The sequence below is a fragment of the Antennarius striatus genome, chromosome 19, assembly GCF_040054535.1.
Source record: "Antennarius striatus isolate MH-2024 chromosome 19, ASM4005453v1, whole genome shotgun sequence".
Classification (NCBI taxonomy): domain Eukaryota; kingdom Metazoa; phylum Chordata; class Actinopteri; order Lophiiformes; family Antennariidae; genus Antennarius; species Antennarius striatus.
The window spans coordinates 4,536,617-4,557,559 of NC_090794.1; the positions used below are offsets into that span (position 1 = coordinate 4,536,617).

At 40.5% G+C, this 20,943-nt stretch overlaps 2 protein-coding genes, 1 long non-coding RNA gene and 3 other non-coding genes across 7 annotated transcripts; 4 read left to right on the top strand and 2 right to left on the bottom strand.

Moving 5' to 3' along the window:
* The first annotated feature begins 69 nt into the window (after positions 1-69).
* LOC137613161 (microtubule-associated protein RP/EB family member 3-like) lies at positions 70-8,562 on the top strand. Of its 2 annotated transcripts, none has more exons than XM_068342117.1 (7): positions 70-161; positions 3,775-3,899; positions 3,987-4,132; positions 4,569-4,728; positions 6,022-6,158; positions 6,421-6,573; positions 7,186-8,562. In XM_068342117.1, exons 2-7 carry the CDS (start codon positions 3,779-3,781, stop codon positions 7,252-7,254), a joined length of 786 nt encoding a protein of 261 aa, XP_068198218.1. In that variant the 5' UTR covers positions 70-161; positions 3,775-3,778; the 3' UTR covers positions 7,255-8,562. The 2 variants fall into 2 exon arrangements, with proteins under 2 accessions (XP_068198218.1, XP_068198217.1); XM_068342116.1 differs by having other exon boundaries at positions 97-161; positions 3,772-3,899.
* Positions 8,563-8,968: 406 nt separating this feature from the next.
* On the top strand, positions 8,969-17,263 carry tmem214 (transmembrane protein 214). The gene is made up of 17 exons (XM_068343217.1): positions 8,969-9,238; positions 12,297-12,487; positions 12,827-12,977; positions 13,063-13,197; positions 13,281-13,363; positions 13,500-13,605; positions 13,938-14,019; positions 14,116-14,217; positions 14,356-14,497; positions 14,614-14,705; positions 14,839-14,887; positions 15,053-15,160; positions 15,298-15,415; positions 15,491-15,587; positions 15,667-15,835; positions 15,928-16,079; positions 16,271-17,263. The coding sequence occupies exons 1-17, from the start codon at positions 9,088-9,090 to the stop codon at positions 16,395-16,397; spliced, it is 2,055 nt and encodes a 684-aa protein (XP_068199318.1). The 5' UTR covers positions 8,969-9,087; the 3' UTR covers positions 16,398-17,263.
* Positions 13,253-13,931, bottom strand: LOC137613784 (uncharacterized). Its single transcript, XR_011038991.1, has 3 exons — positions 13,785-13,931; positions 13,470-13,637; positions 13,253-13,382 (listed from the first exon to the last, which is right to left on the bottom strand). It is a non-coding gene; the product is annotated as an uncharacterized lncRNA (long non-coding RNA).
* A 1,697-nt stretch (positions 17,264-18,960) lies between the features above and the next one.
* Positions 18,961-19,032, top strand: trnad-guc (transfer RNA aspartic acid (anticodon GUC)). Its single transcript has one exon. It is a non-coding gene; the product is annotated as a tRNA-Asp (tRNA).
* Positions 19,033-19,415: 383 nt separating this feature from the next.
* Positions 19,416-19,487, bottom strand: trnad-guc (transfer RNA aspartic acid (anticodon GUC)). Its single transcript has one exon. It is a non-coding gene; the product is annotated as a tRNA-Asp (tRNA).
* Positions 19,488-19,946: 459 nt separating this feature from the next.
* Positions 19,947-20,018, top strand: trnad-guc (transfer RNA aspartic acid (anticodon GUC)). Its single transcript has one exon. It is a non-coding gene; the product is annotated as a tRNA-Asp (tRNA).
* Positions 20,019-20,943: the final 925 nt, after the last annotated feature.

Consider the following 20,943-nt stretch of genomic DNA (forward strand, 5'->3'; position numbering starts at 1 on the left):
AGGAAAGCGCGCGACTGTGTTTTTTTTTAATGCGCATGCGCGTTAACCCGCGGCTTAGGGGGACAGCGGTCTCGCGCAATTTTGGCATCAGTCGGAAACGGAAAAGCCAAACAGCAGCAGACACAACGGGACGATTGTGAGAGGGAGGCTGTCGTATTTCAGTGAGTGTTATTGATTTAACTCAACTTAAATGTTTTCATTAACGTTTAAAATCCCGCGATTTTATCGATCTGTTCAATTTACGTCTCATTTAAATAGTTGTATCGATCCGTAGGTGACACCTACTTTATCATTTGTATTGTGCGTGTGTATTATACAAAAGGCCTACAGAGGGGGTAACGGCAGGCTAAACAAAAGTCTCGTTTTCCGTTAACCTCACACTTAGATGTTTTTGTGAGTTCACTAGTCCCGCTGGAGTGTTGTGAAAGCGGGCGAAAAGTGTTTCAAGTGTTCAACTGCAGCTACGCACTGACAGCGCTAGCGGTGGAAGTAGCTAGCATGGAGCTAGTAGCATCATAACATTGCCACACGGTAGCCGTTATGTCAAAGCACCGTAGCTGTAGAATCAGCTGTCACAACGGGTTAGATGTCATGTAAAGCACTTATAGCGAAACAAATTGACAATTTTGTTCTACCTTTAATTGAGAAAAGCCTACATGAGAACACCTATTGTCGTATTGTATTTTCAGTAACAAAGCTGTTACTTCGTGGGTTTTCTCCCACCATAATCTGGGCTTGCACCAGGAGCTAGTATGACTAAGCCACTGTGGCTCAGTGTAAACGAACTGAGTAAACCACAAAAAGGCACATTCGGTGTCCAAGACAGCGGCTTGCTATAATAGCAAGTAAAAGTTACAAGTAAACATTGAGTAATATTTTGTATGACTGTATCTTTGCATAGTGAATGCAAGTTTTCAATTGTTGGGTGGTGTAAAACACTAAACACTAAAGTCAATAGTTCAAACTTAATTTTCTTTATTTCTATCCTACTTTATGCAGGTAAAAATTTGAGATTCAACAATTGAAAATTTGCATTCACTATGTAAAGATACAGTCATACAAAATATTACTCAATGTTTACTTGTAAGTTTTACTTCCTATTATAGCAAGTGAGGTGAATACACATTTACATGCATCGCTGGTTATTCCTGCCGGTCATAGGGATCAAAAGTCTAAGACAAAAAAAAAGTATTGACAATATCTTTAATTTACCTTCTGATCGGTCTGTAACCACTCCTACCCCCTCTCAGCATTCACCATTTGCTGATTAATTAGTATTTTTACACAAATTCTACTGTATGACACTGGATTCTTAATTTATTTAGATCGATCGTCCTCACCTTGTCGTTCACCAATTCACAGGTTTAGCTTGTAAAAAAGACTGTGGCTACACAGTCTGAAAACCTTGTAGCCAATCTGGAATTTACTTCGCCTATGGTGAAGTGGCGAATGGCTAGCGCAAGCCCAGATAATTCTTTTTAAGCCAGTCTCTGTATTCACGGCTTTGAATGGGGATTTAATAGCTAGCGTGACAACTCTTTCGTAACTGTGGTTCAGTTTTATCTACAGACAAATAAAAATTTCAATAAGGATTGGTGACTCGTTCATCCAGCTTTCCTCAGCCCCGCACAGTCGAGAATAACATGTTTGTGCTTCTTATTCACTCTTTTCCATAAGAGCGTTTGAAGCATATAATTTCACAGTACATTCAGTCTACACAAATTTGTCAAATTAGACTTCTTAGGTGAAAGAATAGGACTAAAGAAGATGGGATGATCAGGTTGCAATTATTATAAATTATATGGCTGTTTTACCCAACATTGAATTCCATTATAGGTACATAGAAATAAACTTTATTACAGACTCAAGGTCAAGAGAATAAAATAAAAATAAAAACAAGACATTACATTACTAAAAAAAAAGCATGATTAAAATTCACAATATATGGAAATAAGAACCATTTTTCATATACATATGTGGATCATTATTTCCAAGCACTTATACATACATCTACACATATACATATACCCATTAAGACCTTATATATAAAACATTACTGTGTACCAATGCCTCCACAGCTGTGATTGGTACGTTGTAGTTCTATATTTAATACCAGACAGTTGCAAAATAATCTCATTCTCAGACTCATTTAACCGACAAATAAAGTTGTACATGAGATTTGTTATCACAGATTGAACCGTGTTTATCTTTGCTGTCACAAATATTTCACTAGCACCAGACCATCTGGGTTTTTTCAGTAATATTCTCATGGCATTATTATATGCAACTTGAAGTCTCTGCAAGTTTGCTTTTTTGTACTGTGACCACAAATGTTCTGTATATATAATACAATATAAACAGTACAATATGTTCTGAATAGGGACACTTTTACCCCATCTGGGGACAAAATTTCCCCTTGTGTCACACTGTGGCTGACCCCAAATGGGGCTGAGACACTGGTGCCCCATTTCACTTGCATAGTCTGCTGAGCATACCAGTAAACCAGGATTTTCACTTTCATGAGATCCGTTGCTACTCTGTCACTCAATTAACAAAACAACTTTCCATGGTTAACCCCATCAAATGCTTTGGAGACATCAATAAAACACACAAAAATAGATGAATTTTGACCTCTGTATTTGTTCACAATTTCCTTTTATGCATAAATACATAGATCAGTGTCATGTCTGGCTTTAAAATCAAACTGGTTGTCTGAGGAGTTAATAAACTCATTCACTCCCTCCAGCAGGATTATTTCAAGGACCTGTGTATAGCGTTATATACTTCATGTGCCTTAATCACCATAGACTCATTACTGTCAATATTATCTGTCATAACTGACTTACTTTTTAACCTTTTCACACAGTTGAATAACCTACTATAATGCTGTTGCCCTAACCTAACAATGTTGTCTGTTCCAGACCTTTCATGTACAGTACACAACAAAGATGTTTTACTATTGTTGAGAGCTCTCACCCTCCCTCGAGTAAGCGACAACATTTTTGGTCAATTGCTTATTAGTCATGTATAAGAACACCACTAATGTTCTTATACATGGGGCAGATATCCCTCCTATGATCCACATTATTACAGTTAACGTCACTACAGAAGATTGCATCGTCAGACAAGTGAGCATTCTCTAAGGATTTATCCATCCCATAATCGAACTCCGGGATGTCCTCCTTTGTAAATGCTGACCAGTCCAGCTTTTCTGTATTGCCTGCATTTGTTCAGTACACGTACAGGTAGATTTTCAACAATTATTTTCATTGAAAACGGTAAATGATCAGCCGTTGCAGTCCCTTACAAAATGCTCATACCTCCTAAAGAAGCATGTGTGTCTGCTGTACTAATACAGTGGTCCAGCCATGATGTAGAACACCAGGCCTCATACATGTAAGTGTAACTGCGAGTGGGTAAAAGTTCTTTGCTTGACAAGATTGACAAGACAAGAATTATTTTCCTGACAGAATGAACCATGTGATTGGCAAATACTTTGTCAGTTTTATATCCATGTTGTGCTTGTGTGTCAAACACAGGGTAACGCATCTAGAAAAGTCCACGGACTAATAACTTAAAAACCTTAAAAAACTTAAAAGCTTAAAAACATAAAAGCCATAAAACAAAAAGCATAAAACAACTTTTTCATCCAAGCACATCCAAAGCTGGGGAAACCCCCCCCCCCATATATATATATAACGTCAGCTTAACTACATCAGCTTTCTCAAATCATTCAACTGTCACATTTGTGTGTGTTTATTTGTGTTAAAGCAGGACGATGGCGGTGAATGTTTACTCCACCTCTATGACCATAGAGAACCTGAGCCGTCATGATATGTTGGCATGGGTTAACGACTATCTACAGCTCACCTACACTAAAATTGAGCAGCTTGGTTCAGGTACACACGTGTTGGTTTTTAATGCACAGATTGTAATAAACTTAAAATATTCATTGGTTGCTAAAACTGAATATTTTTTGCTTCTAGGTGCCGCTTACTGTCAGTTCATGGATGTGCTGTTTCCAGGGTGCATATTGATGAAGAAAGTCAAGTTCAATGCTAAGTTGGAACATGAATACATCCACAATTTCAAGGTTTTACAAGCTTCATTCAAGAGAATGAATGTGGACAAGGTGGGAACACACACACAGACACACTGGGAAAGACATTTTGACTATATTGGTTTTGACGGAGTGAAACAAACAAAAGAGAAAAGGAAATGACGCGCCAGCATGACTAGAATCAGTTTCTCTATAAGTTACTCCTCACGGAAATTCGAGTACGTTTGTGTAAAAATGCTACATTTTGCACCTTTAAGGGCTTTATCCTTCTCCGTACTGAAGTTTGTAGTGTACTGCACAGGTTAGAGTTACAAAAGAAATTATATTGTTTTTAATGGAAACTACAGTACAAATAAATAGTTCCATGTTTCACTTAATTCACGATTAATTTATGTGGGGTTTTTTTGTGTGCTCTGTTGTTTAAGTATTGATATATCGATCACAGCATCTCTTTCAAATCCTTCCTCCACCCTTCTTCTCCTTCTCTCCATCTTCACTTGTGTCTCAGATCATTCCAGTGGAGAGGCTGGTGAAAGGGAAATTTCAAGACAACTTTGAGTTCCTTCAGTGGTTTAAGAAGTTTTTTGATGCCAACTATGACGGAAAAGAATACGACCCAGTGATGACACGGCAGGGCCTTGAGATGGCACAGCCTCCATCCAACCCAGGTACAAAACACGCAGGTTTATGTGTGCCTGATTCCATCAGCTGCACATGAACGTCCTTTCATATTTCTCACCTCGTGCATCCCCACATCTAACCCAGGTGAACCCATCCTCCACAAATCTAAAAGATCCTCTTGCTCAGGTAACATTCCTTGCATTGAGTGTTTGTGTGAGCTTACAGAGTGTCTTTCTTTCAAACTTAAACTTACTTGGATTGGTCGGTTCTGCCTGGATTTGTGAATCTGGAGTTCTGACGCCATCTTTGCAATTGCATGCAGCTACGCCATGTAGATCATGGGTTTTGAGAATTCTGACAAGTCTTCTTGGCAACAGCACATCACAAAATACAGAACTTTCTGTAAAAAAACGGCACACAAGGAAAAGTGTAGCAGGCTTTATACTAAGTGACATTAAGTACATGAGCTGAGTCATTGTGTTCTCTTGTGGTGGAAGGAAACATAAATCTAGAAGTCAAAGGAAGTACATTTGAAAACCTGCAGGAAGATTAGTATTGTTATGAAATCAAAGCGCACTGCAAATACGTCTTATTACATCCCCCTTTAAAGCGGTGATGTATTGTCAGTGGTTGTGTGTTCGTCCGTTCGTCCACCAAATATCTGTGCAACCGTTGCAGATAGAAAGATGAAACAAAAACCACATTACTGGTCGGCAAAGGGAATAAAAATGAGATGATGACCTTGACCTTGAGAAAACTAGGTCAGGGTCAAATTTCAACTTTTGTACACTCAGGAACCGGATAGGATAGAAAAACGAGGGAGAAAGCCAATGTAAGTAAGACCATGGATCAAAGCACTAACTTTGACCATAGATCAAAGCTAGTGCTTTCGTCAATCAAAGCTGTTGCTTTGATATATGAAAGTAGGTCAGAGCACTACCTTTGATCTTTGATCTATGCAGGTAGGTCAGGGTAAAATTTTTAATTCAGGGGTGTCGCGGGATGTTGCAGTCTCTGACTGCCTTGTTAGTGATGAATCTATGTTTGAGGTTTTGTGTGTTGTTTGTTCCTCTATTTATGTCAAGAACATTTCCAGCTTTGAAAGTCTGGAGAAAGACAATTTTTGAAAAATGAGGACATTCTGGCCACTTCTCATCGCTTCAAGTGACTTGTTGACATTCAGGACTAGGTTTTGGAGTTTTAACGCTTAATGTTAGTTTAGCTTAGGGTGATCAGTCCTGCTGTTAGAATGGTGGTTTCACCTAATGGCGTGCAGAGAAGAACACATCCTGCATGCAGCCATCCAAATATATGTAATGTGTGTTTTTTCTATCTTCCAGGCCCCATGAGAACATCTCCTACAGTACTAAAGACTGTCCCCACCCCCCAGAGACAAAGCAACATAGCAGCAGCCCGGAGGAACACTCCTATAGCTCGCAATGGAGGAGACGCTGAGCTCGTTGAGCTCAACCAGCAGGTACCGCTGACGTGTCTGTTCAACCATCCCTTAAAAAAGCCTCAGCTTGATGAGGCCTTGTGATTGTTTTATGTATTAATTAAAATTACATTTGTATAGATTTTCCCGCGTATTAAATTACATGAAAAAGTTATATACATCTATGTTTAAAAATCTGGAAGCAGCAGAGGTTAGAATGAATGGTGTCATGCTACATACTGTATATCTGTACCCTACTTGTTACTAGTATGTCTACAGTCTTCATTGCTGTGTTTGGTCACAGCTGCTCGATATGAAGCTGGTAATAGAGGGTCTGGAGAAGGAGAGGGACTTCTACTTTGGGAAGCTGAGGGACATCGAGCTCATCTGCCAGGAACACGAAAACGATAACAACCCAGTCCTCAGAAGAATCATTGATACACTGTACGCAACAGAGGTAAGCACAAGTCAGTCCTGGGGCACACGTGTGAATAGAAAATCACTGTTATGTTAACATAATTTCTGTGTGTGTATGTAGACTGAAAGTGGACTCAGGAAACATTTTATTTTAGCATCTTCCATGGTTGGATAAGTGGAAAAAGTTATTGCTTCCAAGCCTTTTACCCTATTCTTTTTTCTGAAATGCGAAATTCAGAATTTTTAAGAAGAAATCAACCAAACAAGCACAAGTCTTCACATCAAATCCTGCAAAACAATTCTGTCACCTATTAGAGAGTTGTAATGGACCAAGTCCAGACGTGCCCAATCAAAGTAGTTTGGAGGACAGTGTGGCAGGGTTTTAGACTGGTACTTGCACAACAGTAGACAAACGTCTTTACACAAACAAAACCTTAGTTTTGGTTGTTTTCAGTGTTTTTGCTATAAAGGCAATAAAAGTTGCACACGTCATGGAAATTTTCAAAATACTCGTGTTGCTGAAAATTTATGGAAAACAAAACAAGTAGAGGTAGCTCATGTAACTTCTCCTTTAGAGAAAGATATTTAACAAGGATAAAAATGCCAGCTAGAAAAGATTTGCTCAGAATTGTCTTTGTCTTTCTCTTTGCAGGAGGGATTTGCACCACCAGACGATGAAGATGTTGAAGAAGTGGCACAGGGAGACCAGGATGAGTTCTGAACTGTTCGTCATCTTCATTAATCCCTCCCCCTTTATCCTATTTGATCATTATTGTCATAATTCCCCTGTTTTCCTCCCTTTATTTTATTTCGTACAACTCCCATTACGTCTCATTTTACCTGCGGTTCTCCATATCCATTATGATTTTTGTAGCGCAGCCTAGCTCTCCAAACTTCTAATAGTAAAGGACACTAAACCAAGATCTGCCTGACCAGCAGCCTGACGTGGTATACTTACTCTAACCTGTTTCCAGAGGGACAGTCACACTTGCAGGGCCACTTTAGTCTGCTAGTCTGTGAAAGTTTTAAGCTTAAAAGAAATGAGATTACAGGGATCGAGCAATGACGGCCTGGAGCCAACGGTGTTATCCATGTCTTAAGAGGCAGGTCACATTCTCATTGTGCACTTGGGTTCGTCATGGCACACTTTTAACGGGATTCATGCAGTTTATATATGAAACTCAACGTTTTACACAGTGTGGTTTCACAAAATGATATTGTCAATGATGTTAAGGTCCACAAAAGATAAACATGCATATACACTAAGTTTTGAATGTTAAGAGATAACATTTTGCTCGCAGACATATCACAGACTTTGAATGCTCATGTATACAGTACGTGCATAAAGAAGTCCTTATTCCATGTGTATTCTTAATCGTCCCACCACAGAGGGTTTGCTCATAAAACTGTTTTAACAGCTTGTTAATGAGATGGCATTGTGTATTTATGTATTTATTTATTACCTTTTTTATCTGCTCTATACAGTTTACGGTAAAAAAATGTCCAGTTTGATAAAAATTGAAGGTCTTGCACTAAATGTAGCAAAAAGAGAAAAAAAATGAAATGATCTGAAATGCTCAGATGCATTGACTGGTTTCATCCATTAGGATACAGAAAGATGCTATTTTATATTTTGTAGATTTATTTTGAAGAGATCTGTTTTTTATTTGCATGGACTTTCTCAATGCCTAAGTTAGAGGCAAGGTGTTTATCAAGCTTAAAATTAACACTGCAGACAGACACTACAAAACCTTGTTTGACTGTTCATTGAGTTCAACATCATCGCTGCTATTGTTATTTCTCTGTTGCTATTTAATTGGGTTTTGTTGCACGGCGGCTGGCGAAGCATTATGGGTGTGGGTTAAGATTGATAGGCAGGCTAATTAGAATTGTTAGTAACTGGACCAGTCGGAGAGAACAAAACACAAAACCCTCTCTCACCTTTTGTTACCATAGCAGCCATGTGATAAACTTGCATCATTTAGAGTTGAAATAAAGCTCTGAGGTTCGAGAACATTTATAAAACCTATTGTTGTGTGCGCTTTTTTTTTGGTCATATTGCTGTTGTATTTGTCATTCAAATGTGATGTAGGATTGAATATGTGTGTGTTTGTTTGTTTTTAAAATATATTTAAAAAATATATTAAAAAAAAAAAAAATATATATATATATATATTATATATATACGCAGTATATTTGTTTTTTAAATATATATTTCAAAAACAGGTCGGATTTATCATCTCCCGTGTAAATACAAAGTTTACTTTTATTTTTTGTGCCCAACAAGGACTTTAAAAATTACGTCACAAAGTTGTAAGAGAACCATTTAATAAAAACAGTTAAAACGAAAAAAAACAAAACATTACAGGAGATAAATGGTTAAATTTGAAAGTAACGGTCAAACGCAACCCGTGACGTCAAGACGTCGAGGAGACGTGGCACGCGGACGGTTAAAGCGTCTGAAACACGGCGAGCTTCCCTTCGCTTCATTCAGCTGTGAGGAAGTAGGCAGGAAGTCACGGCACCCCGAGCAAAAATCCTCATCTGAAACATCATGGCTTCAAATAATGGCTCCGTCGGGAAATGGGAGGTGGTGAAGAAAGGGAAGAAGAGCAACAGCCCGGGAGGAGGGAAGAGCCCGACTGTCAAGAAAGCCGGCGGCGGCGGAAGGAAAGCTCTGGGCGAATCGAACCAGCCATCCAGACGTACGTGTACATGGCCCTTAAGTTGCTAGCTGTTCTGTTATCAGTTCAGTTAAAATAAATAAAAATGGTGGTGCTACCTGTGTAGCTCCAAATATGAATGAAATATTTTCATTTAACGCGTTTTATTTATTTTTTAAAATAACGTTAATGACTAGTGGAAATGGCTCGTACCTGTCATCTGACTCCACAAGCTAGCGTAGCATCGCGTAGTAACGCCACTTCCTTTATTATTTTACTGTCGTCCCGTCTGGGTTTTACTTTTACTCATTTTGTCGACACCTTCATTTAAGAATTCTGTAAACAGCCGTTTGACCTTTCTGGACTATTTGCTTCCGCCACATTATCCCAATACGAAGTTCTGTAGCAGTTAGCTTGCCAGCAGTGTGTCAACACAGTCTACGTCATCAGTAGAGCCGCATCTGAAGCATGTGTTAGCTGCTTCTGTGACCTTTTGTCTCAGTTTTGCTGCTTTGTTTGTCACTGAATCCTATGCTGAAATATAATTTAATTCAAAACTGTTCCAAGCTGTGTTATAAATGTCTAATTTTATAATTGCCACGCAAAATACTAACCATCCTAGAATCTTCTACAAATGTGCCAATTCCGTATTTAATTTCCAAATCAACTTCAATTTGTATTTAAATTCTGTACTGTTGCATTGTGGGATAGATGCTAGGAAAGACTGAACTTGCAATTATATACAGAGCTCAGTTAAACCACAAAAATCATATATTTCTCAAGAATATCGTTTTAACCAGCTCTGTAAAATCAAATGTTCTATAGTCTTATTATATGGGGGGCCTGAACGTGTCAGATTGGTGCTAAAATGTTGTTGTCATCTTCATCCAGTGACTAAAGCTTTATGAGTCACTTTTCATTAGCTACTACTTGTCTTTCTGTTCCCACCCTCATGCCAGAGTGATCTGATGAGGCAAGTGAAAAGTAAAAACATGAAAAATACATGTTAGGGTTTATTAATTGCGACCCCCGGTTTTAAATTCAGTGAACCTCAAAAATATGTTTGTGATGTGCTGCCAGAGAATGTTGTTGCTTGTTCTGCCACCGCTATTTGTCTATGCATTTTTCTTATCAATGAATCAGTAATTCCAAAGTCTTTCGGTCAAGCCGACTCTATGAGAAATGACGTGGTGGAAAGGTTCTGTTTAAAATAAATGCTCCTCTTTTTTCAGTTTGTAAAGTCTCCAACCACCATAGTATTACTGTTAAGATATTAAATTATAACAGACAGCATAACCATTACCATATTTGTATTGAATGGCTCTTCTCAGTTTTTTCCCCCTGCGGGCTGCCGTACTCCTACTCATGCGTCTGTTGCAGCTGACACTCTGGTTGTGTGTATTCAATAAGGTGACATCAGAAAAAAATTCATCAACTAAATCCAGTAAACCAGTTTATTAAATACCTTTGAGACTTAAGTTGATTTAAACATGCTATTCATTTGGTTTAAATGACTTATGCTACTTTGATACTGCAATTTAAGGAATGTCATTCCACTTCTTGTCTGTGTAAGTTCTCCACTTCTTATTGCTACATATTTCTTTATTATTTAGCTATAAAAATAAAAGCTGTTAAATACTACTTCCTTCTTTTCCACCTAATGTGTAATCTGGTAATAATTTCCACTTTTTAAATGTGTTTTCACACAAGCAAACTGCTCGCACATTGCTTGTAAAATAATTCTTGTCTTTTTTCTTTTAATTGCATTTCCCAGTTTACCTAAGCACGCATAAAAAACACCATTTCCCCTACTCCTTTCTGTCCCTTAGATGCTTCAGCATGCTCCAATTGTTACCTCACATTCTGCACATGAGGTAAAGTGTGTACAGTATCCAGTACACACCAATTTTAACATAACAATACACATCAAGACAGGATGAAATGAAACCAGTGTCTGTTGGGGTGTTCCTCCAGGACAATGTTTCTTGGCAACTCTCCAAAACAGCTCACAAGTGTATTCCACAGAAAGAAAATGTATTTAAAAGAGCATTGACACAGTGCATTATGTATGGCTAATGTTTCATTCATGATGAATGACTCACGTGCATGTTCGTGTCAGGTCGTTGCATCACTGCTACTGGCTTAGCTGCAGAACACCAGCTACTACTGTTAGCATCTGATGAGGGAAATTTCCTTCAAAACCAACTGACAGAATCAAAATGACAATTTTTTAATGCCTCAAACTGAATTTTCTCTCGAGTTTTGGAACTGGTTCTGATATTTGAAAGGGAAGACCATGTTAATGAGGGGTAGATGAAGAAGACTCTGGTGTGATACTGTCATGTCTATATTCATCTGATGGACTTGCGTTGGAAAGAAGAAGTTGTGATGGTGGAGTCAGCATTGAACTCCAACCCTATGATGAAATCAATGCCCAGCTTGCGTCACAGCCCAACGTTGCGCCAACACACACAGACCAGATTTAAATATAGGGTTGTCAGCAACATGTGGAGCTGAATGATTAGTGAACAACTGGTGATGTGTGTTAACGCGGTCTGGAGTGTGTGCTGTGTGATTTGGGATCGGTCTAACATAGACCCCACACAGGAAGGAACGTCTTGTAGTTTTTGGTCTATACATAGGATCTCTTGACAATAAATGAAACATGGAATGATGCCCTTCAACTAACATATCTATTATTTACTACCTTCCTCAGTACACATAGTATATTTGTAATGACCTTAAAACACAAAGCTGCTTGATTTACTTCCTTGGATGCCAATATGAATCTGAAGTGAACACAGTTAGGGGTTTTAATGAGTTGCACCCAAGGCAGTGCTTAGAATGCTCCAGGTGATTAAATGTTATCCTTGAGAAATTGCAATGGAAGTTTCAGGCACCTCGACTGGGTTGAGAACAGCTTGTTATGTAAGCCATGGCGGGAGGGTGGAACTGAATGTGGGAGGAGGGGATTGCTACAGTTTCATGGATTAACTTCATTTTTTTGGGACACTGGGTGAATATAGCGCATTGCAGATGATCAGAAGGAAGCAGGCGTCCTTCTCTGGACTTTCTCTAAGCTCTGATTTGTTTCCTTTAGCACCCCTGAAGATGTCAGAGACTCTGTTTGATGCCTTTGAGAAGATGGGAAAGAAACAGAATAAGGAGCAAGTTCCACCTCCGGCTGAGCCTGAACATAAGAAGCCCTCAAATAAACCATCCAAGAAATCCCCACCTAGCAATACATCAACCCACCCAACACACAAGACCCTGGAAGAAGCCTTCAAAGCTGTGAGTGTCTTCATTTATGGACTTCATGTTTGGTTCAGAAGTCAGGGCGGGTTTTTTTTGGTTGTTTTTTTCTTACAGAAGCCTGAAGAAACTTGTTTCTTGCAGTTTAATAAGAAAAGAAATGACTTGAAGGCCAGTCAGATAACCTTTCATTTAAGATGAAATTCCTTTTGAAGATATAGAAAACAAAGTTTACAGTCTTTATAAAACTATTAAAAGCTATAACTAAGATTGCCTGTGGGGTATTTAAAGCCAACTATCACATGCTAAATTGTGGCTTCCTCCCTTGATAATGGCGGTGTTGTTTCCCCTGTTTGTGTCTGTCTTATTCTCATCTAGTTGAACGTCAGCGACTTGAAGCAGCAGATGGCTCACAGTCAGACCCTCTTTCCAGAAAACCCGTCGGTGTGGCTCAAAGACCTGGCCGGATACCTTAATTTCCATCTGACCGCTCCAGACACGGAGCCCACTCTCAGCAGCTACGCTCACGGTCGGTAGTCGACATCGGTGGTAATCACGTCTGCAGGGGCTTTTTCGTTTATTCTATGTCCTCTATCTCTGCCTTGGGGTCACAGATTACCCATACTGCCTCACGGGGAAAGAACTGAAGGGCGTCATCAAAGGCCTCATCGACCGCTGCAGCGACCTCCTGCCGGATCTATTCGACCACTGTGTTTATACGATGCTCAGGGAGCTGGACAGACAGTCAGGTAAATGTTTTACCGTTTGTTTGCTCAGGGTCTTAAGTTTATTGACAAAAGACAACCCCAAACATGTTCTTTTCTGTCCTCAGGAGAACCTCTTCATGGCTACAGAGTTTGCATCCAGGCCATCCTAAAGGACAAACCCAGAATAGCCACCCAGAGCCTTCCAGAGGTGAGTCTGTCCCGGACTCCTGCAAGGTTACAAGCAGATGGAGATATTGTCTGTTATTTACAATTCTAGCTCTATTTAATCTGCTGGAAATCTTTCCTCTATAAACCTCCTGATATGTCCTCTTCTTCCTCGACAGTATTTGGAGTTGTTGCGGTCGGTTCAGAATCGTCCGGTGAAGTGTCTGACCATCATGTGGGCTCTTGGACAAGCTGGCTTTTACGATCTCAGTCAGGGACTAAGAGGTAATGTAGACGCTTGCTGATCTGTAGAGATCCTGAGTTGAGGGTTAATGAAGCAACAGTCAGTTTGAGGCTGTAACACGCGCTAACATCTAACAATAACGTGCTGTCGTGGATGAGAGATGGGCATGAAGTATTCTTGGAAGTTAACATAACAGCATGCATTTGTAAAAAAGACTTACTGAGTTCTGATAGTTGCCCAAGGCAAGGAAACACAGTTTGTTTGTTTGCAGCTGGAAGAAGGTTCAGCATGTTGTTAAACAACCGTCCTATCTACATGTTTATTTCCTGTAAAGTTCCCGTGAGGTGAATGTTCTTCCTCTTCTTGGTTCCAGTGTGGCTGGGAATCATGCTCCCTGTGCTGGGAGTGAAGTCATTGTCGTCTTATGCCATCGCCTACCTGGAGAGACTTCTCCTGTAAGACGCCCTTAGAAACATTTCATGGGTGACACGGACGTGTAAACCAAACTCTGCCTTGACTTTTTAATATGTGTCAAATGTTCTCCTCATCAGACTTCATGCTAACCTGACAAAGGGATTTGGTATCATGGGTCCGAAGGAGTTCTTTCCTTTACTGGACTTTGCCTTCATGCCAAAGAACGCCCTTTCACCAAGGTAAATCCCACCTAATCCATTCAGGAGTACAACAGTTTTGCTGCTTTATACATTTACATGTGTTCAGTGTATTTGGTTGCAGTCGAAATTAAATCAAATGATAATAATTTTAAAAAAAAATCCTTTGTCTGTGTGTAGCCTGCAGGAGCAGCTGAGGCGGCTCTACCCTCGACTGAAGGTCCTGGCGTTCGGAGCCAAACCTGAGAACACGTTACACACATACCTGCCGTCGTTTCTGTCCAGAGCCACACCTCACTGTCCGGATGACATGAAGAGAGAGGTGATACACACACCCCACACACACACAGCTCCTATCTTCCGTAGGGTTGATGATGATTAGGGTTCACTGGTTTGCTGTAAATTTGAAATCATTTTGTCCCGTTTGTGTTTTTGCAGTTACTCAACAGCATGACTGAGTGTTTGTGTGTGGATGTCCAGAGTTTAGGAGTGTGGAGGCAGCTCTATACCAAACACTTACCCCAGTCCAGGTGAGCGCTTCATTCTTACACCTCTGTGCCTGAGACGGTCGTGTCTGTCCTCAATTCTTGTGAATGAGAGCTCAGATTTGAAATAAGTTCTCTGACATGACACCGATTGATTTTCTGTTCCATTCTTTTCCAGCCTGCTGTTGAATCATTTACTGAAGTCCTGGAATAAACTGCCACCAAAGGTGCGACTAACTCCTTCCATCAGGGGGGTCTGAATGGTTCAGAAACCAAACTCGCCTCTTGTGATGCTCATTTAATGGGAAGATTAGGTCACATAATTCCATCTATACACAGAGAAACATGGTTTATTTATTGTAAATCCTCTTTGTTTGATCTTTTCCCATCAGCTCCGGAAGAACCTTGAAGAAACAATCCAGTCCTTCAAAGTGACCAATGAGGAGATGCGAGACACTGCTGAATGTCGGGACCTTCAGGAGTGCAATGACCTGTGCCAGGTGTGATTGCTGACCAGATTTTAAAGACTCCAAAAGGCCCTTGCATTCAGATCATCAGAAAGAAATCAGAAAGAAAGAAATCTTGATTTTTTTACCACAGGAAGATCATAGCTCAGTGTTTCTTCTTGTGTTTCCAGAACCTGCAGGTGAAGATGCGTGGCCGTGGGTTCCCCTGGTCCAAACTGCTCATGGTTCTGCTTGTGTTTGCCGCCGGCTTTGTCATTCACGACGTCAGATCCCACGGCTCCTTCAAAGGTGCGTCCCGTTGGTTCGCTGTCATTCCTCCTGTCGGTTCCTGAAGTCTTATTAATGAACATTTCTGCGTTTCAGATTCCACCACAGCGAAGCATCTCCGCAGCTCGGGGGTCACGGCTGTTTCTCAGCAAGCATGGACTAAAATAACCATCTACACCAAACAGGGCTTCAGGTGCGGTTGTGAATGCATCATAACTGCCCAACCGTCACTGATGACATCACAGCATCACAGTTTATTCTGTCCTCCACAGCTGGCTGGAGACAAACACTCCCTACTATTACTCAGAGTGTGTACGAGTTGTGGGGCCGCTGGTGGAACAAGGTCGTGAGAAGACAAAGACTGCAGCCATATTCCTCTTTGAGAAGGGCTCCCAGTTCATTTTGTGGGTCAGAGAGAAGACTCCTCAGGCCGTGGAATGGGTGAGGCCCGACAGACGGGGACGTAAAGCTGGTTCAACCTCAGGTTCCATGAGTTTTTGCTTGATTCAGTCGTATCTTCTGTCTCTTCCCAGGTGAACAACAACACTCCTGACAGCGTTTTCCAGCTGTTGGCTTATTTGAAGGAGCTTCTCCTGTTGCTGCATCAGAACTACATCCTTCCCGCGCTGGCGTACATGTCTGAGCTGCTCCAGCGAGCGTGGACGAGCCTGCAGGACTCCTGCAAGTCAGTACCTTCATCTGATTTTAACCTTCGTTTTAAGGTTATTTACTTATTTCTCTGTAGATTCTAGATTAGGAAGCATGTCTTAAGTTTTAAATCAGTTTGAAACCAAACAAAATCTGACACCAGCCCTCGAATTCAAATGTAAAAATTGTCTTTTTGTGATTTTGGTGGTTTTTGTGTTTTCCCTGCAGCGGAGAAGTGTCCGTGTCGTGTCTCCAGGGCCACGCCGTGTCCTTCACAAACTCAACCTGGCAGCTACTCCAACACACGACGTCAGCCATCAAGTCGTGGGCTCAGGATCTGCTGACGCCGGCGTGATGACCTCCAAGATGCTGACACACACACACAGACACACACGCTACACGTATGAGGTTATACACACACCGACACAATCTGTGGCTGCCTTTAAGTGCATTGGCTCCCCTCTCAAGCCATGATTGGATACTCTGGGGTCAGAAAAACAGATTCTCCAAAAAGGACTCTTCTGTCTGTTGTTTCGGTGACATTTTTAAATCATTTTGCTGTTGTATAATTATTATTTTTTTTAACCAATCTATTTGTCACTGCTGGATGCAGGAGTTCCAGGTAGTTTTCTACTGCAAATTTCTCCCGTTCCTTTAACCTTTGGATTAAAGAAATTGTATAATTTATAGAGAAACGGCTTTGTAGATGATTTATAAACAGTTTTATTTAAAAAGTCTTTTGTGAAAACTTTGTCAAAGGCGGGGAGAAGACAGAAAAACACGTCCAATCTCTCAATGATGTCCCATCGGAGACACTAGCTTTTATCGAACGTTTCGGGGAGGGATCCACATCCTTAACTGGGACGAGAGTCTCAAATAAGTTTGCAAGAAGAAATCAACCTTTCGTACGTCTTCGATGCTTCATCATTTTTCTTCATCGGCCATCAGTGACTTAAAACCTGAGATGAAAGCAGCTGTGCAGCCATGTTGTCATACTTACAGGCTGATGTCATTTCTGTGTGTTTATGTGTATCCTTCATTGATCACGAATCTTAACCTCAGTATTGAGCTCATGCTTAACCTCGTGCAGACATCCTCCTGCACCCTGAAGTTTGACTAAAAAACACCCCCACCCCCTTTACAAACATGTCTGATGGATTTGCCCCTGACTTATGTCTTACTTTGTAATGTAAATGGTTTATAATAAAGACTTCGACATCACTCACTGCTTTGGATGTGAAAATTCCCACATGGCCGTTAGTCTTATGTAAAGTCACTGGGTGAATGGAAACATTAGGGAATTTATCCCACTGAAATGTCAAGTGAGCTTATTTTGAGGCAAAGCAGGGGGGGCACAGATGATGTGGGAGAATTTTTTTATCACCATGATTCCATGAGACTTATAATGGGAGGATTTGGCTTTATGTATATTTAATGTTTTGTTTGATAGTTTTAACAAAGATCCTGAGCACCAAAATATCCAGAAAGCCTTTCATGTGAAATGGAACCAAGAAAACGACTCGCCTCCCCGTCGGGGAATCGAACCCCGGTCTTCCGCGGGACAGGCGGAGATACTGAGTAGTTCTGTGAGGTGGAGACCACAAGCGTCTTTTCGTGATCCCAGGTTAAGACTCTCTGTTTTCAGAACCCTGCAAAGGCCGAGTCAGCTATGTGTCGCTTGATATCCGAGGTGTGCGGCGTTTTTGCTCAATCTACCCCGAGAAGCAAATGAAGCTCAGCCAGAACAAGGTGCATCTTCTCAAGGTAGGCAAATAATAGAATTTGACTGAATAGGTTTATTTGTATTTATCCATTTACCAACTACATTTTCTATTGTGTTTTATTTTCAGCTGTTAACCTGTGGGATAATTTTTTTTATTTTTTCATTTTTATTTTTTTAAGAATAAACTGAGTGTTGGTCGGGACACAGGCTCCAACAACACCACAGCATGCCGGCTTCTCTCCGCTGTAGGTTACTCCCAGTGATTGTATAATGCTTTGTGTTTAATTACAATAACATACGCACACAATAATCACATTTAACATTCACATTCAGTCAAATGTATTATTGGTAAGTCACAGCCAGCTCAAACTAACTCCATACTGTGGTGCTCTGCTGCCAGACAATAACTTGTTTGTAGAAATTGTCCGTATCTTCATTCAGTTTGTAATATGTAATCCTCCATTTGAATAGGCGAGCGGGGGAAAAAAATAATGCTGCACTTGACTTAATGTAGATCGTAGCCTGCAGTCACTTAATCTTCGGATGAGGAGTTCCAAGAAGAACCCCTGGGATCACCAGCGCCCCCTACAGATGAGGCCGGGTATTTCACCGCAGGTGTCTTCTCAGTATTTCAGCGGTAAATGTTAAAATTCACCGATTTTTAATAAAACTAACCTAAATTTATAATACACATCGCTGGATAAATATTAGCATTTGATTTATTTATTGCATTTTCCGTTTTTTTCTTTCATGACGGCAGGTGCGGTCATGCCTCACCTGCCGCACCTGACCGCGCGTCACTGCTGTCCACCATACTAACGAGGATGTCGTTTATCGATCCCACCCATAACTATGTCATGACGTAAGTGGTAGTTTGGAGAGGAGATGTTATCCGAACATTTTATGAAGATTATTATTAACGACATTCTACACATTCTTTGAGATATCCTCGTCGAAACTTCTCACAGAAAATGTTTCATCAAACTCCAAGATAATTTCATTTTCACTCTCATATTTTACATAATTGCTAAAGGGCTCCCCTAAAAAAAAACAACAACTCAAACTCATATTTGTTGTCTCCTCAGCACCCAGTTTCTTAAGAGCTCTTTGTGGAAAAAAATCCCATTTCCCCTTCGGGGAATCGAAAAGAGAACAATTTCAGGAACAATTTCAATGGAATTTGAAGTGTGAGACATCCTCGTTAGTATAGTGGACAGTATCTCCGCCTGTCACGCGGAAGACCGGGGTTCGATTCCCCGACGGGGAGTTACCATGTGTTTTTCCACGTGATTGTCTAAATCTTATACACGTTGAGGTCTTAATGAAGTATTAACTCTACTCACGCTAGTCAACATCAATTACAATAACATTATTTGCACACAATAATCACATTCACATTCAGTCACGTACTGTATTAGTAAATCACATCCTAACTCCATACTGCAATGCTCTGCTGCCACCCTGTGGCGGTCATCAAACATACGCACCTTCGAACACATATATTTAGCCAAAAAATTCCATTCCCAGTTTCATATTTTTCAAAAGTGCTCCCCTTAGTCAATCAATCAAACCCCAAATTCATCTTTTATGTCTCCTGAGGCCCCAAATTTCCTGAGAGCTCCCTGAGTGAAAATGTTGAAATAAACCTCTCTCCCCGTCGGGGAATCGAACCCCGGTCTTCCGCGTGACAGGCGGAGATACTGTCCACTATACTAACGAGGATTTTTCACACGAAAAAAGTCATCAGTAATGGACTGATGTAGCTTGCAGCATCTCCGTCTGTCACTCGAAAGACGGGGGTTCGATTCCCCGACGGGGAGTTAACAAAGGTTTTAAACGTGATTGTCTCATACTGACGTACAATGACCTCTTGAACTGAAGTATTAACTCATGACACACCAGTCAAATATTGAATAACAATGACCGGAGGCTCCAATCTCATAGATTCACTAGATGGTGACAGAAGATGAAGCACCAACCTGTCCTGGATCCTCTCAGAGACTTTAGTATTACTGATTACAGTGAGAGACCATTTAAATATCATCAGACAGTAAACGGCTTCTCTGTGAATGTGATCAAGGGAAACTTCTTTTTGGTCAAAATATATGTGGAACATTTAAAAAAAATCTGATCTCAGTCTGATTACAAAAATTTTTTTTGGCTAAATCTTCTCCAGTCCCATCCTCGTTAGTATAGTGGACAGTATCTCCGCCTGTCACGCGGAAGACCGGGGTTCGATTCCCCGACGGGGAGATAAGATGCCTCTTTATGTTTTCACTCTAAGCTCTCAGAAAATTTGGGGTCTCGGAGACAACAAAGATAAGTTTTCTTCCTTTTGAGGGGAGCACCATTATGGAATTGAAAATGGATTTTTCCTTCTTTTTCCATAAAAGTTGTCCCCTCAAAAGAAAGAAAAGAAAACATATCTTTGTTTTTTCCGAACCCCCAACTTTCCTAAGAGCTTGGTGTGAAAATATGAAAAAGCATCTTGTCTCCCCGTCGGGGAATCGAACCCCAGTCTAACGAGGATGTCTCACACCAAAAAAGTCATTACAAATGAACCCATATAGCTCCTCGTTAGTATAGTGGACAGTATCTCCGCCTGTCACTCGGAAGACAGGGGTTCGATTCCCCGACGGGGAGTCACCGACAGTTTTCAAACACAATTGTCTAACACTAACACACGATTGGGTCTTAAACTGAAATATTTACCCGTCTCACACCGTCCATCCCATCCATTTTTTTAACCCCTACACCCCCCCCCCCCCACAAGCTCCGGCTCCCCCCCCAGCCTGATGACATCTGTCTACATTGTCTAATCTAACAAATCTACTGCCTAATATACCAGCAAGGATACGTTATTATACGTAAATGTTGTCTTATGTGTTTCTTTAAAAACATTTTTTAGTAGGAGCATTTCAACTGTGGGTTTAGTTCTGTTCGTTTGTCTTTTTACGGAGTGAAATTAAAATTAAAAAATTTCAACCACACACAAAATAACTGACTTTAGAAACTTTTACCAGAAATGTTGAACCAAAATCCAAGATAATTCCATTTTCAGTTTCATATTGTACATAACTACTAAATTAAAAAAAAAACCAACAACCCCAAACTCATCTTAGTTGTCTCCTGAGCCCCAAAATTTCCTGAGATGCATTTGTGTGAAAAATGCTAAAAA